The sequence below is a fragment of the Amia ocellicauda genome, chromosome 14 (assembly GCF_036373705.1).
Source record: "Amia ocellicauda isolate fAmiCal2 chromosome 14, fAmiCal2.hap1, whole genome shotgun sequence".
Taxonomy (NCBI): Eukaryota; Metazoa; Chordata; class Actinopteri; order Amiiformes; family Amiidae; genus Amia; species Amia ocellicauda.
The window spans coordinates 34,266,790-34,288,093 of NC_089863.1; the positions used below are offsets into that span (position 1 = coordinate 34,266,790).

Genomic DNA, 21,304 nt, shown 5'->3' on the forward strand with positions numbered 1-21,304 from the left:
AGCTATATGAGATAAGAAAAGTGAAAATTCTTTGCTAATATCTTTGTACAAAATCCCATGTAAACAAAATGGTGGCTGAGCAGACTAAAGATTAACACAAAAAGATTTCACACCTGCCAGGTCTTCTGAAAAAGAAAACATCACTTGAAGACCTGAATACAAACAATTTGCATTAGAAAGATTAAAACTCAGATTCACAATCCCGTCCTACTCCACAGAAATGGTTTAAAGTAAGTACAACAGCACCTCATTATACTGCTACTTTAAACATTTTTTTTTAAATACTCATCAAAGACAAAGCTCAAATGTGAGGTATGCCCTAGTGGAGGGGTTTAGATAGGTAGTGTTCAATCTCTTTTTTTATGCAATGATGTGTGTGAGTTTTGAGTTTAGTCCTCCTACAATGCTGTTTGGTTTGTATTGTTGTTTCAGGCAAGGGTAGAGAGACAAGGGAATGTGGACCACAGTGCAGTAACTTCTGATTTGAGGAATAGTCAGGAAATGCCCACTGTGACAGAAGCATTCCTGGAAGATAGTACTGATAACGAGATTATGTTTGGACCTTCATTTGGTGAAGCTACATGGAATACTCCAGTGGTTCGTGCGCCTCTTGTACGTCATATCCGGGAAGAAACTAACAAAACTTGTTTTACTATGATCACATCAGTTTTAAATCCAGAGGTTTTATTTAGATTATTTTTTTATGGAATGATGTGTGTGAATTTAGATTTTAGTGGTCATAGAATGTTGTTTTGTTTTTTAATTTCATTACAGGCAAGAGTAGAGAGTACAGTCTCAAGAGCATGGAGGAGATACCAAGAGACGAGCCGTTACATGAGGAGAGCTGGACAGGGCCGTAGAAGGGCATCAACCCAGCAGCAGAACCGGTATCTACTTCTTTGTGCAAGGAGGAACAGGAGGAGCACTGCCAGAGCCCTACAAAATGACCTCCAGCGGGCTACTGGTGTGCATGTTTCTGACCAAACTGTCAGAAACAGACTCCATGAGGGTGGCATGAGGGCCCAATGTCCTCTATTGAGACCTATGCTCACAGCCCAGCACTGTGCAGCTCGATTGGCATTTGCCAGAGAAAACCAGAATTGGCAGGTCTGCCATTGGCGCCCTGTTCTCTTCACAGATGAGAGCAGGTTCACACTGAGCACACGTGACAGACGTAAAAGAGTCTGGAGACGCCGTGGTGAACGTTATGCTGCCTGCAACATTATGCAGTATGACCGGTTTGGCGGTGGGTCAGTGATGGTATGGGGAAGCATATCCTTGGAGGGTCGTACAGACCTCCATGTGCTAGCCAACGGTACCCTGACTGCTGTTAGGTACCGGGATGAAATCCTCAGACCCATCATCAGACCTTATGCTGGTGCAGTGGGCCCTGGGTTCCTCCTGGTGCAGGACAATGCCCGGCCTCATGTGGCCAGAGTGTGTAGGCAGTTCCTGGATGACGATGGCATTGATGCCATTGACTGGCCCTCACGTTTCCCAGACCTGAATCCAATTGAGAACCTTTGGGACGTTATGTATCAGTGCATCCGACGCCGCCCAGTAGCGCCACAGACTGTCCAGGAGCTCACTGATGCCCTGATCCAGGTCTAGGAGGAGATCCCCCAGGACACCATCCCCGTCTCATCAGGAGCATGCCCAGACGTTGTCGGGAGTGCATACAGGCATGTGGGGGCCTGATGTATATTCAGCCTATATCCTATATAATGAGGATATTTCCATGCATTATACATTTGGCATTAGTTTAAAGCTTTACTTGTAATAGTAAAGGTGGGGTGTGTTCCTTTAAATTTTAAGTGGAGAAAATGCACTCACCAGTGAGCAAATAGCTTTCAGACGGGTATAGCTAAAATAAGGGCAGTAATGCCGGCTGGTATCCATTTATATTAGGTTAGCATACATATTGTTGTTAAAATATATCAGCATAACAGCAGTTCTCGAGTTGATTATTCAATGTTGTCACTCACATCCAGATACTGCCTAGAAAGTATACTTTCTTACAGTGTATCTGTACCATAGAACCTCATGCAGTAATGCACTCACCACTGATTTAATGTGTATTCTGATATATGCATTTTGTAATCGAAGTTCGGACATATCCGGGTTGCAATAAATCATGAATTTCTCTCTATGTATGGGAGTGAAGGTGACTTTTAAGACACGAACACTGCATAAAATGACACTGCTGTCAAAGCGGATTTCCTCCGTCGACCTATTTGCCTGATCAATTGACCCAGTGCCTGTTTCTTGACAATGACTCCATGGTTCAGCACTTTTTTGTACCTTTGCCTGGTTTTCATCCCTGTTTCCCTTTACCTGGTAAGCCCCACACCTGGGTCCGCCACGCTCCTGTTTGTCAAGCGATGACAGACTCAACAGAAGACTTAGCCTTTGCACTTTGTATTGCTCTTATGTTTTGTAAGTCAATAAATAAATAAATACAATAATAATAATAATAATAATAATAATAATAATAATAATAAGGAACCACACTTCCACACTGTCACACTTCCACTCTGGTCAAGTGGCCCAAGGGAAGCTTCTCAGAGAACAAGACAAAATTATCCGTCATGAAGTGACTCCAACCTGCATCGACTACACCATTAGCTATCACGGCTTCCGATGCCAGAACATCTGCAGTAGATGTAAGATCCATCCAACCATGGGGATCCCAGCAACCCATCAGGCCGTGGTCTAGGCAGGGGAGGCCACAACTCAGGCCACAATTGTCTAGTGGCTTGCAGCCTGAACAGCGCCACAGGTGAGAGGGAAAAACAGGTTCTCCAGCTGGAAGCCTAAGGGCAAAACAGACACCCAAACAGCCCCCTGTGAAGCCGCAGGATCATTCCTGAGGGGACGCAGCCGCCATCGCCACCTCCACCACCCCAACAGACCGCCCGGACGGGACAAATGGCAAGCCTGCACCCGGGACTCCTGGGTGTGAACAACGATGACCCATGGATACGCCCTCCAATTCCACTCTGCCCCCCCCCCGGCCCCTTCAGAGAGGTGCTAATCACTACTGTCGGATGTCCCTAAAGGGCTCAAGCTCTTTCTCGGGAGATCGCTGTGATGCGGGAGAAACAAGTGGTATGACTATTGGCCGACGAAGACTCTCGAGAGGGCTTCTACTCAGGGTACTTCCTGGTGCCAAAGAAGGATGGAGGCTTCCGGCCCATTCTCGATCTGAGGGGCCTCAACATGTTTCTGAAGAAAGGACTGTTCTACTTGTTGACGGTGCAGCATATCCTCCAGTCCGTCCGACTGGGCAACTGGTTCACGTCAATAGACCTCAGGGATGCTTACTTCCATGTCCCCATCCCCTCAGTGCAAACAGAAAATATCTACGCATCACCTTCCAGGACCAGGCGTACGAGTTCAATGTGCTGCCGTTCAGCCTTTCACTGGCTCCCTGCTTCTCAAAGTGCATGGACGCAGCCTTGGCCGCCCTCAGGACAAAGGGGATAAGGATCCTGAACTACCTGGATGACTGGCTGGTGTGCACAGACTCCAGACTTCAGATGGAGGAACATACAGCAGAAGTCATACATCACGTGACTGCACTGGGTCTCACAGTTCACATAAAGAAAAACTCCCTCGTTCCCGCACAGACGATTTTTGGGATGAAGCTGGAGTCTCAAAAAATCTGACAGAATCGAGTAGTTCGAGTAGGGCTCTCCGGCTGGTCAAATTTCTAAAGTCTCTGGTCAGCTGCACACATCAACGTACAGGAGCTGCAAGCGGTGCGACTGGTGCTGTGCCACTTTCGCCTTGGTCTGGTAGACAAACACGTCCTGGTTCGGACGGACAACACATCGGTGGTGGCCTACATCAACCACCATGGAGGCCTACACTCCCCCAGACTACATCGTGTGGCGTGCAGACTTCTCCAGTGGGTGCAAGACAATCTCTGCTCCATACAGGCAATACACGTGCCAGGCATGTCCAATACAGCGGGAGACATTCTCTCCAGGGGAGGTACGGACAGCTCAGAGTGGAGACTGAATCCTCAGGTGATGGAACAGATCAGGAAGAGACTGGGATGAGCTTGGGTTGACTTCTTTGCTACACAGGCAATGACCCACTGTCCGCTGTGGTTCTCCCTGGAGATGGGAGGCGGCCCCCTGGGCGTGGACACTTTTGCTCACCCATGGCCGCGGGAACTGCTGTATGCCTTCCCCCCACTGCCACTTCTTCCACTGACACTGGAGAGGATTCGCCAGTAAGGAACTCAAGTTCTCTTGATTGTCCCCTCGATGACCGAGATAATTGTGGTTTGCGACGCTGGCACAGATGACCAGCGCGGATCACGGACGGGATTTACTGAGCCAAGCAGGACTGTTGAGGCACCCGAAACCAGCACAGCTGCAGTTGTGGGTTTGGCCCCTGAAAGACACCGCCTGATGTCTCTGGGGCTGCCTGTTAATGTCGTAGAAACGCTGCAATCGGCCAGGGCCTCCTCTACCAGTGCCCAATATACTTACAAGTGGTCAGTTTTTCAGAACTGGTGTATAGAGAGGCTTGTGGATCTGGTGTCGTACCCCATATTGACAATCCTGTGCTTCCTGCAACAGCTGCTCCACGCTGAAAATTTATCTGGCTGCCATCTCAGCTTGCCATGATAAAACTGATAATGTCTCACCAGGAGTGCATTTCCTGGTGATCCAGTTTCTGAAAGGTGTGAGATGCTTGAGACCACCGATTAGGGATACAACTCCAGCCTGGGACTTGGAATTAGTGCTGAATGGACTGAGCGTTTCTCCCTTTTTAGCCCCTTTCCACAAATGGGCTCCGCTTCCTCTAAGCTCAAGGTAGCTTTCCTTGCAGCGATAATGTCGGCAAGGAGAATTAGTGAAATTCATGCCTTGTCTATGGATAAAGCCTGTCTGATCTTCTCGGGAAACAAGGACAGAGTCACTCTCAGGACCAACCCGGCCTTCCTGCCTAAGGTCGTTTCGGCGTTCCATATAAACCAACCTGTTGTCCTGGAGTGTTTCCATCCCCCTCCACATGAATCAGATGAAGACCGCAGACTACACAAACTTTGCCCTGTCCGGGCTTTGAGGTGCTATATGCAGAGGACTGCCCAGAGCCGCAAATCCGACCAGCTGTTTGTCTGCTATGGTCCCACCACCAAAGGGTTTCAAAACAACATCTGGCACACTGAACACATTTCAGTGCACTCAACGAGGGGACAAGCCAGACGACCTTCCTGATGAAGAAATGTCAGGGAGCTGCAGTCAGGAGGCGACTTTTCACAGAACCCAGGGATGGGTCTTCCTCCTTCCTCTGGGCAGTTTTGGTACATACTTTCACTGATTGACAGGTCAGAAGGCTCTTCCCCATTCGGTAATGGCTGTCTTTCTTTTTCAGGGAACTGGGGTTATGAGAATAACCTATGGTTTTTGATTGTTCTGATAATAAAATGCAGTCATCAACAAAGGCTGTTTTTGAGCATTCAAAGGCTATTTTGGGGGTTTGAACGAGATTAGCCTGCACTCTCACTAATTTGGTTCAAGTCTACGACAGCACTCGTCCTGCGACAGAAATGAATATAAAGTCTGTTGGTGGTTCACACTGGAGGTAGTGAACTGCCTGTAATTCAATGGGAGCTTCCACACTGCTTTAAGAACAATTAGCATCGCTAAAATATAAACGCCGTACTTTCTAGTTTTTTTCGCCACGACTGGAAATAATCTGACCGATCAGAAGTGATGTCAACCCAAGTGGAAACATGCACAACATACGCATGTGCCCCATAACAAACAGCGTGGATGACAAGAAGTTCATTTATGAGGCACAGCAATATCCATTACTGTATCATTGTACATTAAACGACAAACACATCCATTAATAAGACAATGCGTTGGTGAACATCACAGCAGCTCTACTTCAATGACAGCTGTCCATAAAATATACAGTATTAATAAATAATATGCATAATTAAATGTGAATTTTATTTTACATATGAACTTAATTATTCACTTTTTCACTGATTTAAATAATACAATTGTATATGAGAAAAGGTCCCGAAATTATATCCATGGTGATGTTTACACTTTATATAAAACACACGTTTTTAAGATGGCATGTGTAAATACAACATCAAATTGTATTTTATATTTATAATATATACAGTATATACAGTATGTATGTGTGTGTGTGTGTGTGTGTGTGTGTGTGTGTGTGTGTGTGTGTGTGTGTGTGTGAGTGAACAGTGAGTTTGCTAAGAAATCTCAAAATAGGCTATTATATAAATTACACATTATTGTCAATTACACTCGATTTGTCAAGATGGCTGTGTTTATACAGGTTTGTAGTTTTCTATTAGCGGGTGCGTCAAAGTTTTTATTTAATCCGACCGCTGGTGTTGTAAATTTAGGCCTTAGTAATGTATCATAGCAAATGTAAAGAAGAAAATGGGGAAGAATGCACAATACAGCACATTTTATTGGGAGTTAGATTATTCTTTCTTAAAGGCTAAGCTATAGTTTATAAAATAAAATAAAGCGGTTCTCCGTTTTACGCACACAATGTATTTTAGAAGGGGCGTGGAATTTAATAAAATCGGTGACTATACATATAATGACGTCAATGTACTTGACAATTCATATTAGATTCGAGGTATGAAAACACGCACAAAAAGGATAGGGGTACATGTCAGAGGCAGAGCAATGATTGTACTTCAGCTGATCGTGATGCTTTCCTGTAATGCATATGTTATGTATTTGCTTGTGTGTGTTTATATTAAGGTATTAATAATGTATGTATTAATTATTTCATTATTATTTTTGGTGGGTGTGCGTGTGTGTTTATTTGCAGATGTGAAATCGGATTCAGTAATCAACCAAACTCCTCCATCTACCAGCGTATTTGAACTTGAGGCTGTTACTTTCCATTGTAACCTGAAAAACGGACCAATGAGCAACCACTATATGTTTTGGTACAGACAAAGTCAGAAGCAGTCTCTCGATTTAGTTTACTCAGAAGACGGGAACATATATGGAAAAGCATTTCGACAAAGATTCATCGCAAATGTGGAGAGCTCAGGGAACAAATTTTCCTTGCAGATCAAAAGCGTTGTGTTGGAAGACAGCGCCCTTTACTTTTGCGGAGCTCGACCACAGTAACTGAAGCACAGAGTGCAATAACACAATAAAAACGGAAGATATGAGACTGCATTTCCCTACAGTAGTACATGTAACTACTGTATTTTACAAGTTATTTTGAAGATGGTGAAGGTGATGATGATGATAACTATGACTGATTATGCTTAAAATGCAATAAAGTGACTATAATATAATGGCTTCGCACATTAAGTGATCTTCTAAATTACGATTTGTTCAGAAATGTTCTGCAGCATTAAGAGGAGATACAATATATCTGGTTATCTGGCTTCAACTGGTCCAGCATATGTAAACAATTAACTTATCCATGGTGTTGAAAGCGATGGTGAACAGTGGTTAATGTGAGATATCTACGAATGGCAATTTACATTGAAGTTAGCGATGCATTGCACGTCTGATTGAAACAATGCAAAAGCCAACGTGGAAGTTGTCTAATTAATAATATATTTGTTCTCATATTATGTACTACTGAGGCCATGATTAATTACAATTAACTAACTAACTAAGATAAATAAATAACTAAATAGCCTTGACACATTTACAATGCACATGCATCTTTAAACAATATAAATTCGTTTAAAAATCTCTTTCGTGACCATCTCATTGTCTGCTGAAAAAACCTGAAATTGTCCCCTGGCCATTCTGACGGGATACTCCTGCCTGAAAGCTCCCTATATCTGAAACCATATTTTCTTGGCTTAATGGTATGTGTAAAAACAGCTGGATTATTCTACACGTTGTTAATTTGAAAATCACCCCCCGCCTTTCTCTTTCATTTGTACAATAATGTTATTGTTTTAATGGTTTTATCTAGACATATAAACAGGCTCAATGCTACAATTTAATTCTATTGAAATTGCAAAAATAAAATATAATGCTTGCAGGACTTTTCTAGATTAGGCGAGGCACAGTTTTTAATATGACAGCGCCACTTATGACTGTATTAAATCTAAAATATATCGAGCTATGAACGGGGAGGAGACATGCTTTGCAGTTCTTCTTAAATGGGAAGGCAATGAGAAAGCCACTAGGAGCCAAGCCAGTTGTCTTTCAAACTATTGTTATTAAAAATGGAGGGTAGTATCCACCATAAGTCATCGCGAAAGACTGCACAAAATAAAATAAAAAATGTCTGATAGTAAACTACAGACATGAACGTGATAGTGGTTGCAAATATAATTAGAACAAATAAGCCACTGTGCCACTACATTTTTTTTTTAATATAGAATAATTTGTTTTATTAGCACATGAATGCATATAATGATATAATGTTTTATTCGGTTTTATGTTGGTCATGTTGCGTATACCAATGTTATTATTATTATTATTATTATTATTATTATTATTATTATTATTAATAATAATAATAATAATAATAATAATAATAATAATAATAATAATAATATTAACTGTTCACTAGCGAGGCTGCATTATTTCCTTGAAAGTTGAAAGCTGAAATGAACACAGTCCACCTTTTCTATTATGTGAAATACTTATAAAATAATGCCGACTTTTTTTGTTTGTTTCTGCAGTTATTGTAAGCATTCTATATATTTTGTACTGTAGGCTACTCACAAGGACCCTGGTGTATGACTGTGCTTGGTGTATGACTATGTATGACTATGCTTATGTAACACTTGTATTCATTTTACATTTGCCTATTGTGCTGTGTTTACATTTTGGTGAAACTGCAAGGGGCTTTTATTAGACATATCGAAGATGTCTAAAAGAAGAGGAGCTATACGATTATTTGTGGGTTGATTTCAAGTATTTGTTTCATTGATTCAATACTGTATTTGCTGCACAAAGCAAGATATGTAAGAAGCGTGTTTGTCACCAAAAAAACAACATTTTAGATTTGATATCCCAACAGTTTAGTAGGACGAAATCCATTTGCAGTAATGCTGCTAATGCTTCTGCAAGCGATTGAAGCACATTCATTTTTTATTGAATTGGGCCCTATGGTCCAATGATTTGAGACTTTATTTTTTGTTAGATGATTATTTATTGTACGTTTAAATATAACCGCTATTAAGTTATTTTCCTGCAGGGCTATCCCATCGACCTCTGCGTCCATACTGTATAGATTAGCGGTCTGCTGTCCCTGCCCCATTTGTTGTGCTCTGCTTGACTTGTTGGGTTGACATTTCAGATGGCTGTCAATGTTAAATTTGAGATTTCTGATTCATACTTGAGCCTTACGCCAGGTTATGTTGCGAGCACTCAACACTTGGGTACTTTGACACTGTGCTCCAGTACTCGTGTGTTTCTCTTGACTCCTGATTCCCTCATGGCTCATGCAAGTTTCCACACTCGACATTCCAGCTCCATGACCTTCAACTTCAAGGCTTCAAGGATCACAAGTCCTGACGTGGTAGGTGTGGTGGTTTCCCCTCCAAGCTACAAGCAGCAGACCCTCAAACATGTTGCGTGGCATGCTTGGGTCACTCTTGTGCAATCTGCGCTAGTTTTAAGGTCAGTTCCGCCGTGATTGGAAGGCATGGGCCATATACGCCTCCTGCTCGATTTCTTCTCCCTCTGAGTTGAGGGGCCGACAACCTTCCCGCTGACCCTCTTCCAGTGCTTCCTCAGGTGGATCATATTTTTATGTTTATACATGTGCATGAGTTATTCCTTGCATATTCGTAAACATATTCATTTGAAATGTGCACTAATTGTCTTACAATATTAGCATTTAAGCAAATATCGCTAGTGCTTAAAAACTAGAAACACACAAACACGCACACACAATCTACCGATACTAGCCTATGTCCGAGTGCTAATTATTATTACAACACGGTCATTATAAGACTAAACTAAACAAAGCAACGTTTTTAACTTTTTGTATAATAGTCTCTCTATACACGTTAAATTGATAATAATATATCGTTCACATTGCTGTTTGGAACATCATCAGACTAATTTGCCATCTTTAATATGAACTAAAATACGGGAAACGGCGACGGAATTTTTTGAGAAATCCTGTCATAGAAACATGATAGGCATTTTTTATATTTTAACATTTTTGGTGGTAGCAGTGATGCAGAAAGACAGTTTATGGTAACATAGCAGCAACTGAAAACAGACCAAACGCCATATACAATCTGTTTCTTTAAAGGGGCGTGGACATTAACAACAACTATAACAACACCTGCGCACTGACGTGGTTCGGAATGAAAAAAAAAACAAGCAACAAAAAAGCGGAAGAGCAGTACTTTTTCTTCTTTAAACTGCAACACATGAACTGAGGAAGAAACATGCATCTACTTCTGATGTTTATAGCAGTATTCCAGTGTAATGAATTAGGTATACATGTATTTGTTTGGTTGTATTATTATTATTATTATTATTATTATTATTATTATTATTATTATTATTATGTGCGTTTTCTATTGTTTGTTCATTCATCAATTCATCTTTATTTTAATCGCAGGTGTGGAATCGAATCCAAACATCATCCAGACTCCTCCAACCGCCAACCTTGGAGAACGTGAAAGTGTAACTTTCCATTGTAACCTAGAAGATGGGGAAATGGGCAGTTATTATATGTATTGGTACAGACAGCATCAGAGTCGGGCTCCCGAATTCATATACAGAGAAGGGGATCACTATGGGCAAGGATTTGGAGAGAGGTTCGTGGCAAAACTTGAGAGCTCAAACAACAAGTTCTCACTGCATATTAAAAACGCTCTGATCGAAGACAGTGCGATATACTATTGCGCTGCCAGAGCACTGTGTCTGAATTACTGGGGGCTACAATACTAAAAGGAAGACAATGTGTTTCAATGCATGAACACCACGATTCAAGTTAACCAACAGGACAAGGAAAGGAAAACTGTATCCCAATTTTACAGATTGCAATCTCTCTCTCTCTCTCTCTCTCTCTCTCTCTCTCTCTCTCTCTCTCTCTCTCTCTCTCTCTCTCTCTCTCTGCATATAGATAGATAGATAGATAGATAGATAGATAGATAGATAGATACACTACCAGTCAAAGGTTTTAGAACACCTCCACTTTTCTAGTTTTTATAGAAATGTACGCAGTTTAATGTATCAGTGTACTCTGAAATTAAAGCATAGAACAAATAAACAATTGGAGATAAAAAATAAATCATGGAATCGTTTTGTTTAACAAAATCTAACCTCTAAAGCTGACAACCCCCTCTGGTACCCTTAAAAGGGCACCAAATCCGTTTGCTCTTTAATCCCATGTGTACTCTACACTGTTGTGTTGTTTGCCAAGTGTTTGGTATCACATGGTAGCTAACACTCTCAGCTTTCTAACGATGTGAAGCATTCTCTGATGTGAAAAACATGGTATTTATACCCCCGCATTTACGCCCCGCCTCCGCATTCTGAAATGGGGGGTGGGGGGATACTTGGTCTGAGTAGGAATACAAAATCTCAGAAAATATTGACGATTATGACATTCTGGAACCAGACAGTCTACTGATCAAAACAAGACCATCCACGTTTTGGTAGAAGCAGCACACACCCGTAGAGAGCTTAACATGTCAAGGTGGTTAACACAGTATATAACTTAAAAATGTACATTATTTTCCAGTTTTTGGTAACCTAAACTTTAAAAAAATCAAAATCTCTGGCAGTCTACCACTTACCTTTGTAGCATTTGAAGTTATTCACTGGACTTTCAATAAAAACTTGAAAAATTAGGAGGCTTATATATATACACTCACCTAAAGGATTATTAGGAACACCATACTAATACTGTGTTTGACCCCCTTTCGCCTTCAGAACTGCCTTAATTCTACGTGGCATTGATTCAACAAGGTGCTGAAAGCATTCTTTAGAAATGTTGGCCCATATTGATACGATAGCATCTTGCAGTTGATGGAGATTTGTGGGATGCACATCCAGGGCACGAAGCTCCCGTTCCACCACATCCCAAAGATGCTCTATTGGGTTGAGATCTGGTGACTGTGGGGGCCAGTTTAGTACAGTGAACTCATTGTCATGTTCAAGAAACCAATTTGAAATGATTCGACCTTTGTGACATGGTGCATTATCCTGCTGGAAGTAGCCATCAGAGGATGGGTACATGGTGGTCATAAAGGGATGGACATGGTCAGAAACAATGCTCAGGTAGGCCGTGGCATTTAAACGATGCCCAATTGGCACTAAGGGGCCTAAAGTGTGCCAAGAAAACATCCCCCACACCATTACACCACCACCACCAGCCTGCACAGTGGTAACAAGGCATGATGGATCTATGTTCTCATTCTGTTTACGCCAAATTCTGACTCTACCATCTGAATGTCTCAACAGAAATCGAGACTCATCAGACCAGGCAACATTTTTCCAGTCTTCAACTGTCCAATTTTGGTGAGCTTGTGCAAATTGTAGCCTCTTTTTCCTATTTGTAGTGGAGATGAGTGGTACCCGGTGGGGTCTTCTGCTGTTGTAGCCCATCCGCCTCAAGGTTGTACGTGTTGTGGCTTCACAAATGCTTTGCTGCATACCTCGGTTGTAACGAGTGGTTATTTCAGTCAAAGTTGCTCTTCTATCAGCTTGAATCAGTCGGCCCATTCTCCTCTGACCTCTAGCATCAACAAGGCATTTTCGCCCACAGGACTGCCGCATACTGGATGTTTTTCCCTTTTCACACCATTCTTTGTAAACCCTAGAAATGGTTGTGCGTGAAAATACCAGTAACTGAGCAGATTGTGAAAAACTCAGACCGGCCCGTCTGGCACCAACAACCATGCCACGCTCAAAATTGCTTAAATCACCTTTCTTTCCCATTCAGACATTCAGTTTGGAGTTCAGGAGATTGTCTTGACCAGGACCACACCCCTAAATGCATTGAAGCAACTGCCATGTGATTGGTTGGTTAGATAATTGCATTAATGAGAAATTGAACAGGTGTTCCTAATAATCCTTTAGGTGAGTGTATAATGAATTAATAATTAAATAAATTAAAGTATAGTAACACGTCAACGACTTCAAAATGCATACAATTTCCCTACACTAATCCCGTAAAAAGAAAGTTGCAACCGAGGGGAACAATAGTCTTTATCATCCTTATAATATGCTAATTTATGTACGGTCTGCAGCCTTGGTAAAATACCATAGGGATCTAAGTAAAAACAAAATATATTATTAAAATGTACGTATGGACAGTGACAGGGCCGGCCCTGATGAATTTGGTGCCTTAGGTAAGATTTTAGCTGGTGCCCCTTGTATCGCAGCAATTCCACCACCAACCATTGTGTTCATACACTCACACAGAAACTGCATAACTTAATGTCTTTGAGATTGTCTTTATTTCAGAAACAAAGAACAAAAACACAAAATAAAAACAGTATTAAAGAAATAAGTGACATAAAACGAATTATAAATACAATATAAATAAGATTATTGCACGAAAAAACTATATTACAGAAACCTTAGTGCAATATGCATAATGTAGCATTGTTCTACAACCTTACTCGCCTTGCCTTTCTTGCAGCAAACAAGTGACATGAAACGACTTATGAATAAGTGGATGGTTCGTGCAGCACACTTAAAAGAAAAAGTGTATTTCTCAAAAATATGTTATAGGTTAGCTTATTCCCCAAACACCTGAATAGTCTTTCCAACATTCCCTAATGAATTTAAGGTAAAAGTAACTGACATTAACTATAGGTAGCTCTTTAAATTAGCGAACGTTAGTATCGTCCAAAGTAAGCTAGCTAGTTGTAACACTGCTCTAACGGTAAGTATGCAATTATTTAAAGTATTCATTCATCACCTCTGTCCTAATCCCATTTTCCCTCCTCTTCTCTTTTTTCCGCTGCGCACCAGAGGAGTCTCTTTGGCATCGTTTGAAGTGGCTACTGATTCTAATTTATGATGTTTCGAGTTCAGTTCAGTGTCACTCACTGCTTCAGCTAACTGAACTCACCACCCCCCCCACAATCCGGTAAGTCTAACTATGAGATGGGGGGGGGGCAACGCTGGGGGCAAATATGGCCTAATAAGCTATGTAGTTATGTTGTTGTAGGGGATTTCGCTTTTTTTGTAATATTTATAATTAATAGTGTTAAAATACAACCCTCAGTCTCCGCCGGCACTCTGGGGCTGCTTTGCATCCTCTGGCACTGGAAACCTGCAGAGTGTGGAAGGCAAGATGGATTCATTGAAGTATCAGGAAATCCTAGGAGAAAACGTCATGCCGTCTGTGAGGAAGCTGAAGCTTTGGCGTCATTGGACCTTCCAACAGGACAATGATCCCAAGCATACCGTACCTCAAATTCCACCAAGGCTTGGTTGCAGAAGAAGTCCTGGCAGATTCTACAGTGACCATCAGTCACCTGACTTGAACCCCATAGAAAATCTCTGGTGGCATTTGAAAAGGCGGTTGCAGCACGCAAACCCAAGAATATTACTGAACTGGAGGATATTGCTAAGGAGGAATGTGCTAAGATTCCTCAGGAATGCTGACAGAAGCTGGTGTCTGGCTATGCATCTCATTTGCAGCAGGTCATAACAGCAAAAGGGTGTTCTACTAAGTACTAAAGATGCTTCCCATGAAGGCATTGAATAATTTTGAGACTGGAGAAGTCATTAGAGAGGCAGCCATCTTGTTGTGTGACTAGTTTCAGACCAGTCTTAGTATTGCTCATTTTGTTTTAAGTTTTCCTTAATTGAAGTTAGCATTGTCTGTAGTTTGTTTAAATGGAAGTCTATTCAGTTCAGCTGCTGAGTTGGTGAAAGAAAATAGGTTGTTGAAAGGAGATTTTGTCAATGACTAGCAGGAATTCTGTTGCAGGTGGGGCCAGTTAGGTGTGAATTGGGGGCAGGTATACAAAAGCTACTTAAAACAGCTTAAAAAGTTAAGCAGTTGACCAGGGATCTGAAACCAAGAGACAAAAAAAAAAGAAAACTATCATTTAGAAGCATGTGGCCACTACAGTGTCAGGTTTGCAGAATGATTGCCTTCCTGGATGAACTCATCCAAGAACATTTAATTTGTGAATGTTGGTCAGCATGTTGAAATCCTAGAGACACCACAAGAGCTAGAATTGCCCAACAGGTTCCAACTGCTGGACACCGAGATGGACAATGACAGCTCAAAAGGTGATGGGAGGGCAGTTGTGCACCAGAGCATCATGGTGCCCACTCCCCCCCCCAGAACAGGGATGTAGTTATAGTAGAAGACTCAATTCTTAGAGGTGTAGATCACACAGTGTGTTCTAGTGATAAGGAGACCCGCATGGGATCTTGCCTGCCTGGTGCTCAGGTTGCAGATCTCCCTAAACTAGTAGACGGGTTCCTGGCCATAGCCGGGGGGAATCCACTGGTTATGGTCCACATTGGAACCAATGACATAGGAAAAGGTAAGGCAGAGGTTCTGCAAGACAAATGTAAAGAGTTAGGAACAAAACTAAAGAGCAGAACCTCAATGGTAGTTATATCTGAAATACTTCCAGTACCACATGCACAGTCAGGGAGACAGGCTGAGATTAGAAAGTTTAACACATGGATGAAATCTTGGTGTAGGGAAGAGGGGTTTATGTTTAAGGAGTATTGGTCTTTCTCCTGGGATAGATGGGACCTGTACAAATCAGACAGTCTACATCTAAACAGAAGGGGGGCTAATGCATTGGGAAAGTGCATGTGCAGAGAAATTGAAAATCTTTTAAACTAGGCACCAGGGGGGCAGGGAGCTCTGACAATGGGAGATGTTCCACAAAGGGAAGAAAACAAAGGGAAACTGCTAGTAGGAAAGTCCTGAAATGTTTGTACCTGAATGCCAGGAGTATAAGGAACAAGATGTTAGACCTAGAAGCCACAGTGCTGGCATGTGACTGTGATGTTTTAGGCGTGATCGAAACATGGCTTACAGAAAATGATGGGGATGAATACAAGCTGACAGGATACACACAGTTTAGGAGAGACAGGCAAAATTGAAGATGGGGTGGGGTAGCATTATATGTAAAAAATGACATTGAGGTAGAAGAACTCATATTAGATCCCAGTAACGGAACAGAATATTTGTGGATGAAACTTTTGAACAAGAGATCAAGCAAGATGTTGCATTGTACAGTGTAATCAGGACTGCATATAACAAGGATGTGGATATTATAATGGGGGACTTCAATTTCCCAAACATAGACTGGGAAAGCCAGTTGGGATTACAGAAGCAGAAATAGAAATGGTTGAGATGGTAAATGACTGCTTTCTAACTCAATTTGTTAGGGAATCAAGTGCATGTGAGTGCATGGATTGATTTGATCTTTTCAAATGACCAAGATAGAGTCAGAGGGACACTAGTTAGAGAACCAATGGCAAACTGTGATCACAATATGGTTAGCTTTGAGACATTCTTTTAAAAAACAATGACCAAGTCTATAACAAAGGCCTACAATTTTAGAAAAACAAACCTTGAAGGAATGAGGCGACACTTAGAAGAGTTCGACTGGAGCACACTGGATACAGATTCAGTTGAAAATTGATGGTTATATCTTAAGAATATACTACTTGAGGCTCAGGAGAAATTTGTACCAAAACGTAGCAAATTTAGGACCAAAAACATTGGCCAAAATGGTTTAATAGAAGTATGCAAAAAATATCAAGAGAAAGAAAATGTTGTACAGCGTGTACAAAAGGGATGGAGACTAAACAAAACACAAAGAATATGTTGAGCTGCAAAAAGATGTTAAGAAGGGGGTTAGCAAAGCAAATAGGGAAATAGAAAGAAACATAGCTCTTGGAGCTAAAGCTAATGGAAAAAGCTTTTTTTCAATATTACAACAGCAAGAGGTCAATAAAGGGGGAGGTTAAACAGATAAAGTGCAAAAATAGAAGTAACTTGAAAAATGAACAGGATGTGGCAAATGTTCTAAATGAGTATTTCACAGAGGTTTTTACAAAAGAATAAACGGATAACATGCCACAGTTTAACAATCAGTCCAGTCAAACCCTAAGAGAGATCAGAATAAATGAGGAGGAGGTACTAAAGGGACTAGCAGAATTAAAAACAAACAAATCACCTGGGCCAGATGGTATATTTCGATCGTTACTTCGAATTAGGGAAATTATTTTAGGCCGCTAACTCAAATATTCCAAATGACACTTAGAACAGGGGATGTGCCAACTGACTGGAAGACAGTAAATGTCATACCAATCCACGAGAAAGGGGACAAAGGTGAGCCAGGAAATTACAGACCAATCAGTCTCACCTGCATCACCTGTAAAATGTTTGAAAAAATGATTAGACAGAAAATAGAGGAGCATCTTAATGAAAACCATACTATTGGTAATAGTCAACACGGGTCTTACTAATTTATTTGATTTTTTTGAACATCCAACAGCAGCTGTAGATCATGTGAAAGCATATGATATTATATACTTGAATTTTCAAAAGGCTTTTGATAAGGTTCCACACCATAGACTGATCCTCAAATTGGAAGCTGTAGGCATTCAGGGTAATGTAAGTAGATGGATTATGAGCTGGTTGATGTATAGGAAGCAGAGGGTGTCGATTAAAGGAGTTGCTTCTAACTGGAGTGAGGTTGTTAGTGGAGTTCCACAGGCATCAGTACTAGGGCCTTTGCTTTTTCTAATCTATATTAATGATCTGGACTCTGGGATAGTTAACAAACTTGTCAAATTTGCCGATGATACTAAAATAGGTGACTCAGCAGATACAATCTCGGCAGCACAGGCTATTCAAAGGGATTAGACAATATTCAGTTGTGGGCCGACACCTGGCAGATGAAATTCAATGTGTACAAGTGCAAGGTAATACATGCAGGAAACAAAAATGTCCGCTATAATTACACTATGGGATGAATAGAACTAGATGAAGTAATGCATGAGAAAGACCTAGGCCTCCTCTCCTTTGTAAACTTCCTAAGTTGCATTTTCAGTTGAATTTGGGGGAACCACTTGAAGCATTAGTTGTGTTGAGCTATTTGAATTGCTTTTGTTTGATTCGTTCTGTACATTTTGACAATAAACCCGATTTGCAATGGGGGTTGAATAATTTTGCTCACAACTGTAAACTACTACCACTTTTAGAAAGAGGGATATTTTCATGTAATACATGTATGTTGTGGAGACCGGGGCTGGTTGTCACAGATTTTACTCAGTCATGTATTTCTCTGGTCCCATGTTTTCAATTCCATGTGAAATAATAATATGTTGTGTACAAATGGAAATTGTTTAGATCTTCACTCTTCACTTCAACATGAATGTATAAATGTTTAAATAGACAGTGAGCACTTGTGACATCCAGCACCGTCACAAATATATTTTTAACACAATATTAATATTTATTTAAATTAACATTTATTGAACATCCATTCATTTTTGTAAATGCTTTATTATTTTACTGGGTGTGAGTTGCAGCTAAACCTAGCAAACACTGCATAAGGCGAGATTTTTCCCTGGACACTGTGAGGCAGCAATGCTAATCACCATGCCACTGTGCCACCCAATTATTGAATATGTTTAATTAATAACATTTAAAGTTAAAACTTTAGTGGTCCAACCACACCAGAACATAAACAATGCCTTGTTGCAGGCAGGTTACACATTTCTTGAAAGTGAATGTAAATGTACCTTAACTTAAATGTAAGTAACTCTATCCCTTTATGTAAATCAAATTACAAATGAAAGAGTACTGTATCTTTAAAACTTTGTAATTGTTTGGCCTACAGCTTAAATGGGAGGGTGGTGTGCCCGAAAAAACAACAACAAAAACAGGTGCAGAGCTCCACATTATCTCTGTTACATAACTACTGGTAACGACAAAGGTGCCTCTGGTTTTCTAATTGACAGTTTTGGATAGAGTTTTAATAAATCTGTAAATCAATCTGAGTTGGCTTACTCCTTATCTGTCCAAGACTCTGGCACCTTCAGGTTGTGTGCCACAGCAAACTGGAAGGTAAGTTTCCGAACTTCTTTTGGAGAAAGACCAAAATAAATATTAGACACCTTGGATATGTATCCCACTAGTTGTATCTCAATCTCAAAAGGAAATATCTGTCTAATCTTAATGTATCCAACTGATGCTGTTCTTCCCTGAATGGCCTCTAAAAGGATCTTTTGCAAAATCAAATCTAAGTGGGATAGTTTGTCAAAATCCCTAGTTTTGCAGTGTATTGCCTCTATATGTCTTTCTTTAATACTTTTGTACCATCTTCCTGTCTACAAAGATGTAAAAAAATACATGTGTAATTACAAGTTTATACCTAAATTTCAAGTGACCACTCGCCTCAACCAGACTGTTATGCTAGCTTTATGCTGAATACCTGACATGATGTAGCATAGCCCTCCAGATCAAGTATCAAAACATAACTGAGTCTTTCCTTTATTCAATACAATTTCCATTTTCTGAATACCCCAATGTAACAAAGGTTTATTTCAAAAGTACAACCTTTTTTTTGTTGATGGTAAACAAATTCAAAATTTAAAATTGTGCTCACTACACTGTTTTGTGATTTAAGATGAAATAACAAAATGGTTGACCTCAGATGAAGAAGTCATTTTTATCTTGCGTTTGTGTCAGAGTCCTCAAGAGTGGTAGATATGAGCTGTATGACAACCTACCCATGTGACAACCAGTCCCGGTCTCCCCTACTTTCACGACCCAATAAATAATTTAAATGTAATACTACTACTACTACTACTACTACTACTACTACTACTACTACTACTACTACTACTAATAATAATAATAATAATAATAATAATAATAATAATAATAATAATAATAATCAAGGACTATACATATGCATGATTTTCCATACACATATCATACATTAACTTTACTGCTTAAAGATAAACTTACATTAACAGATTACAGATATTTTTTAGTTATGCTCTGATAAAGAAACAAAAATAAAATAAAATGCCAAGCCCTCTGTGAACAAAGCAATAATACATTATTTTAAGAAATATTATTAGGTCAGTTTTGGTTCTGGTCATGTTTTTAAATGTTTTGTTAGTTTTTTTATGTATTTGCTTGATTAGAATGTGGCTGCAAATAAATAAATGCATAATGCTCACATGAACGAAGTGCTCACTGCAATTTCTCCACTTGAATGACTCTTGGATGATTGTATCCAGTGAGAACAGAGTTAGAGGCGGGGTGATGACTCGCGGAGCCAATGAGAGCCGTGATAAGGAATTCAAAAACGTTGGGCACAAAATAATATCCAATATATTTATTCTCAAGATTATCTTCTTAGGTTCCACGTTCCTTATCATTTATATTTATTTATGTACATAGGTTATATACTAGTTTTTTAACATTTTTAAACATTTAATGTTGTGTTTGTCTTACTTTTAAAACATTTGGCTTACATTATTTAAGTAAAAGATATTTATTTGATAGTGTGTTATTTCTAAAGGCATTTAGATTTGCTCTCTGATCACAGAAGCCATACATAATTTTCATTGATGGTATATTGATGGTTGTATGCATAATAAATGAAACAGATATTTTTGAAGTTTTGTAAATAGATTGAGAATATGAATTAAGTTAGAAAACAACTTTCCCAAAATGTCATAATACTGCATAGTCACAATGTCCCCACAATTTAAAGCTATTTTGCCACAATGTTGTAGCAATCTAATATTGTTACCTGGGGAGCATGTGTTATTTGGAATACCTTGTACTGAGCTTTTGGATAAACAATGCATTGTATATTACTAATCACTTTCCACCTCCCATATCGACCTAGAGTACTGGATTTTCCTTATTACCCTTTTTGCCGAACAATGACCCTTGCCTGTTTCTGGGGTTCTAACAGTCTCTTTGCATCCACTTTACTGGACTCAGGGTTGGCAGGTAACTTCATACACGGCACAACCATAGAACATCTTGGAATTCCATGCTTACCTCTTCTACACATCACTGCCATTGATACATCAAGCCATTGACCAAAAGAGATGGGGGACTCCGGCCATGTATCGATTATCGGGGGCTGAATGAGATCACCATGAAATACCACTTCCCTTTGCTGTTGATGCCTGCAGGGCTGGAACAAGTCCAAGGCAGGAACATCGCTAGACTTCAGGTTTTAGGGGGCTACAGCCCCCAATGTTTTATGAATATCCCCCGATCAGTGTGTAGCGTTATGTTGGGTGTATTTTGATAAGAGCATTTGAGCTCTGAGCTGAAGCACTGATCTAAAGAAGACCTCTCCCCC

At 40.4% G+C, this 21,304-nt stretch overlaps 1 protein-coding gene across 1 annotated transcript in view; it reads left to right on the plus strand.

Annotated features, from left to right (window-relative positions):
* Positions 1 to 10,331: 10,331 nt before the first annotated feature.
* LOC136767388 (T cell receptor alpha chain MC.7.G5) overlaps positions 10,332 to 21,304 on the plus strand; it is a 143,012-nt gene continuing 132,039 nt past the window's right edge. The window contains exons 1-2 of the mRNA XM_066721148.1: positions 10,332 to 10,451; positions 10,579 to 10,878. Of these exons, the coding sequence (XP_066577245.1) occupies positions 10,403 to 10,451; positions 10,579 to 10,878 (349 nt within the window). The 5' untranslated portion in view covers positions 10,332 to 10,402. The remainder of the gene's footprint in view (positions 10,452 to 10,578; positions 10,879 to 21,304) is intronic.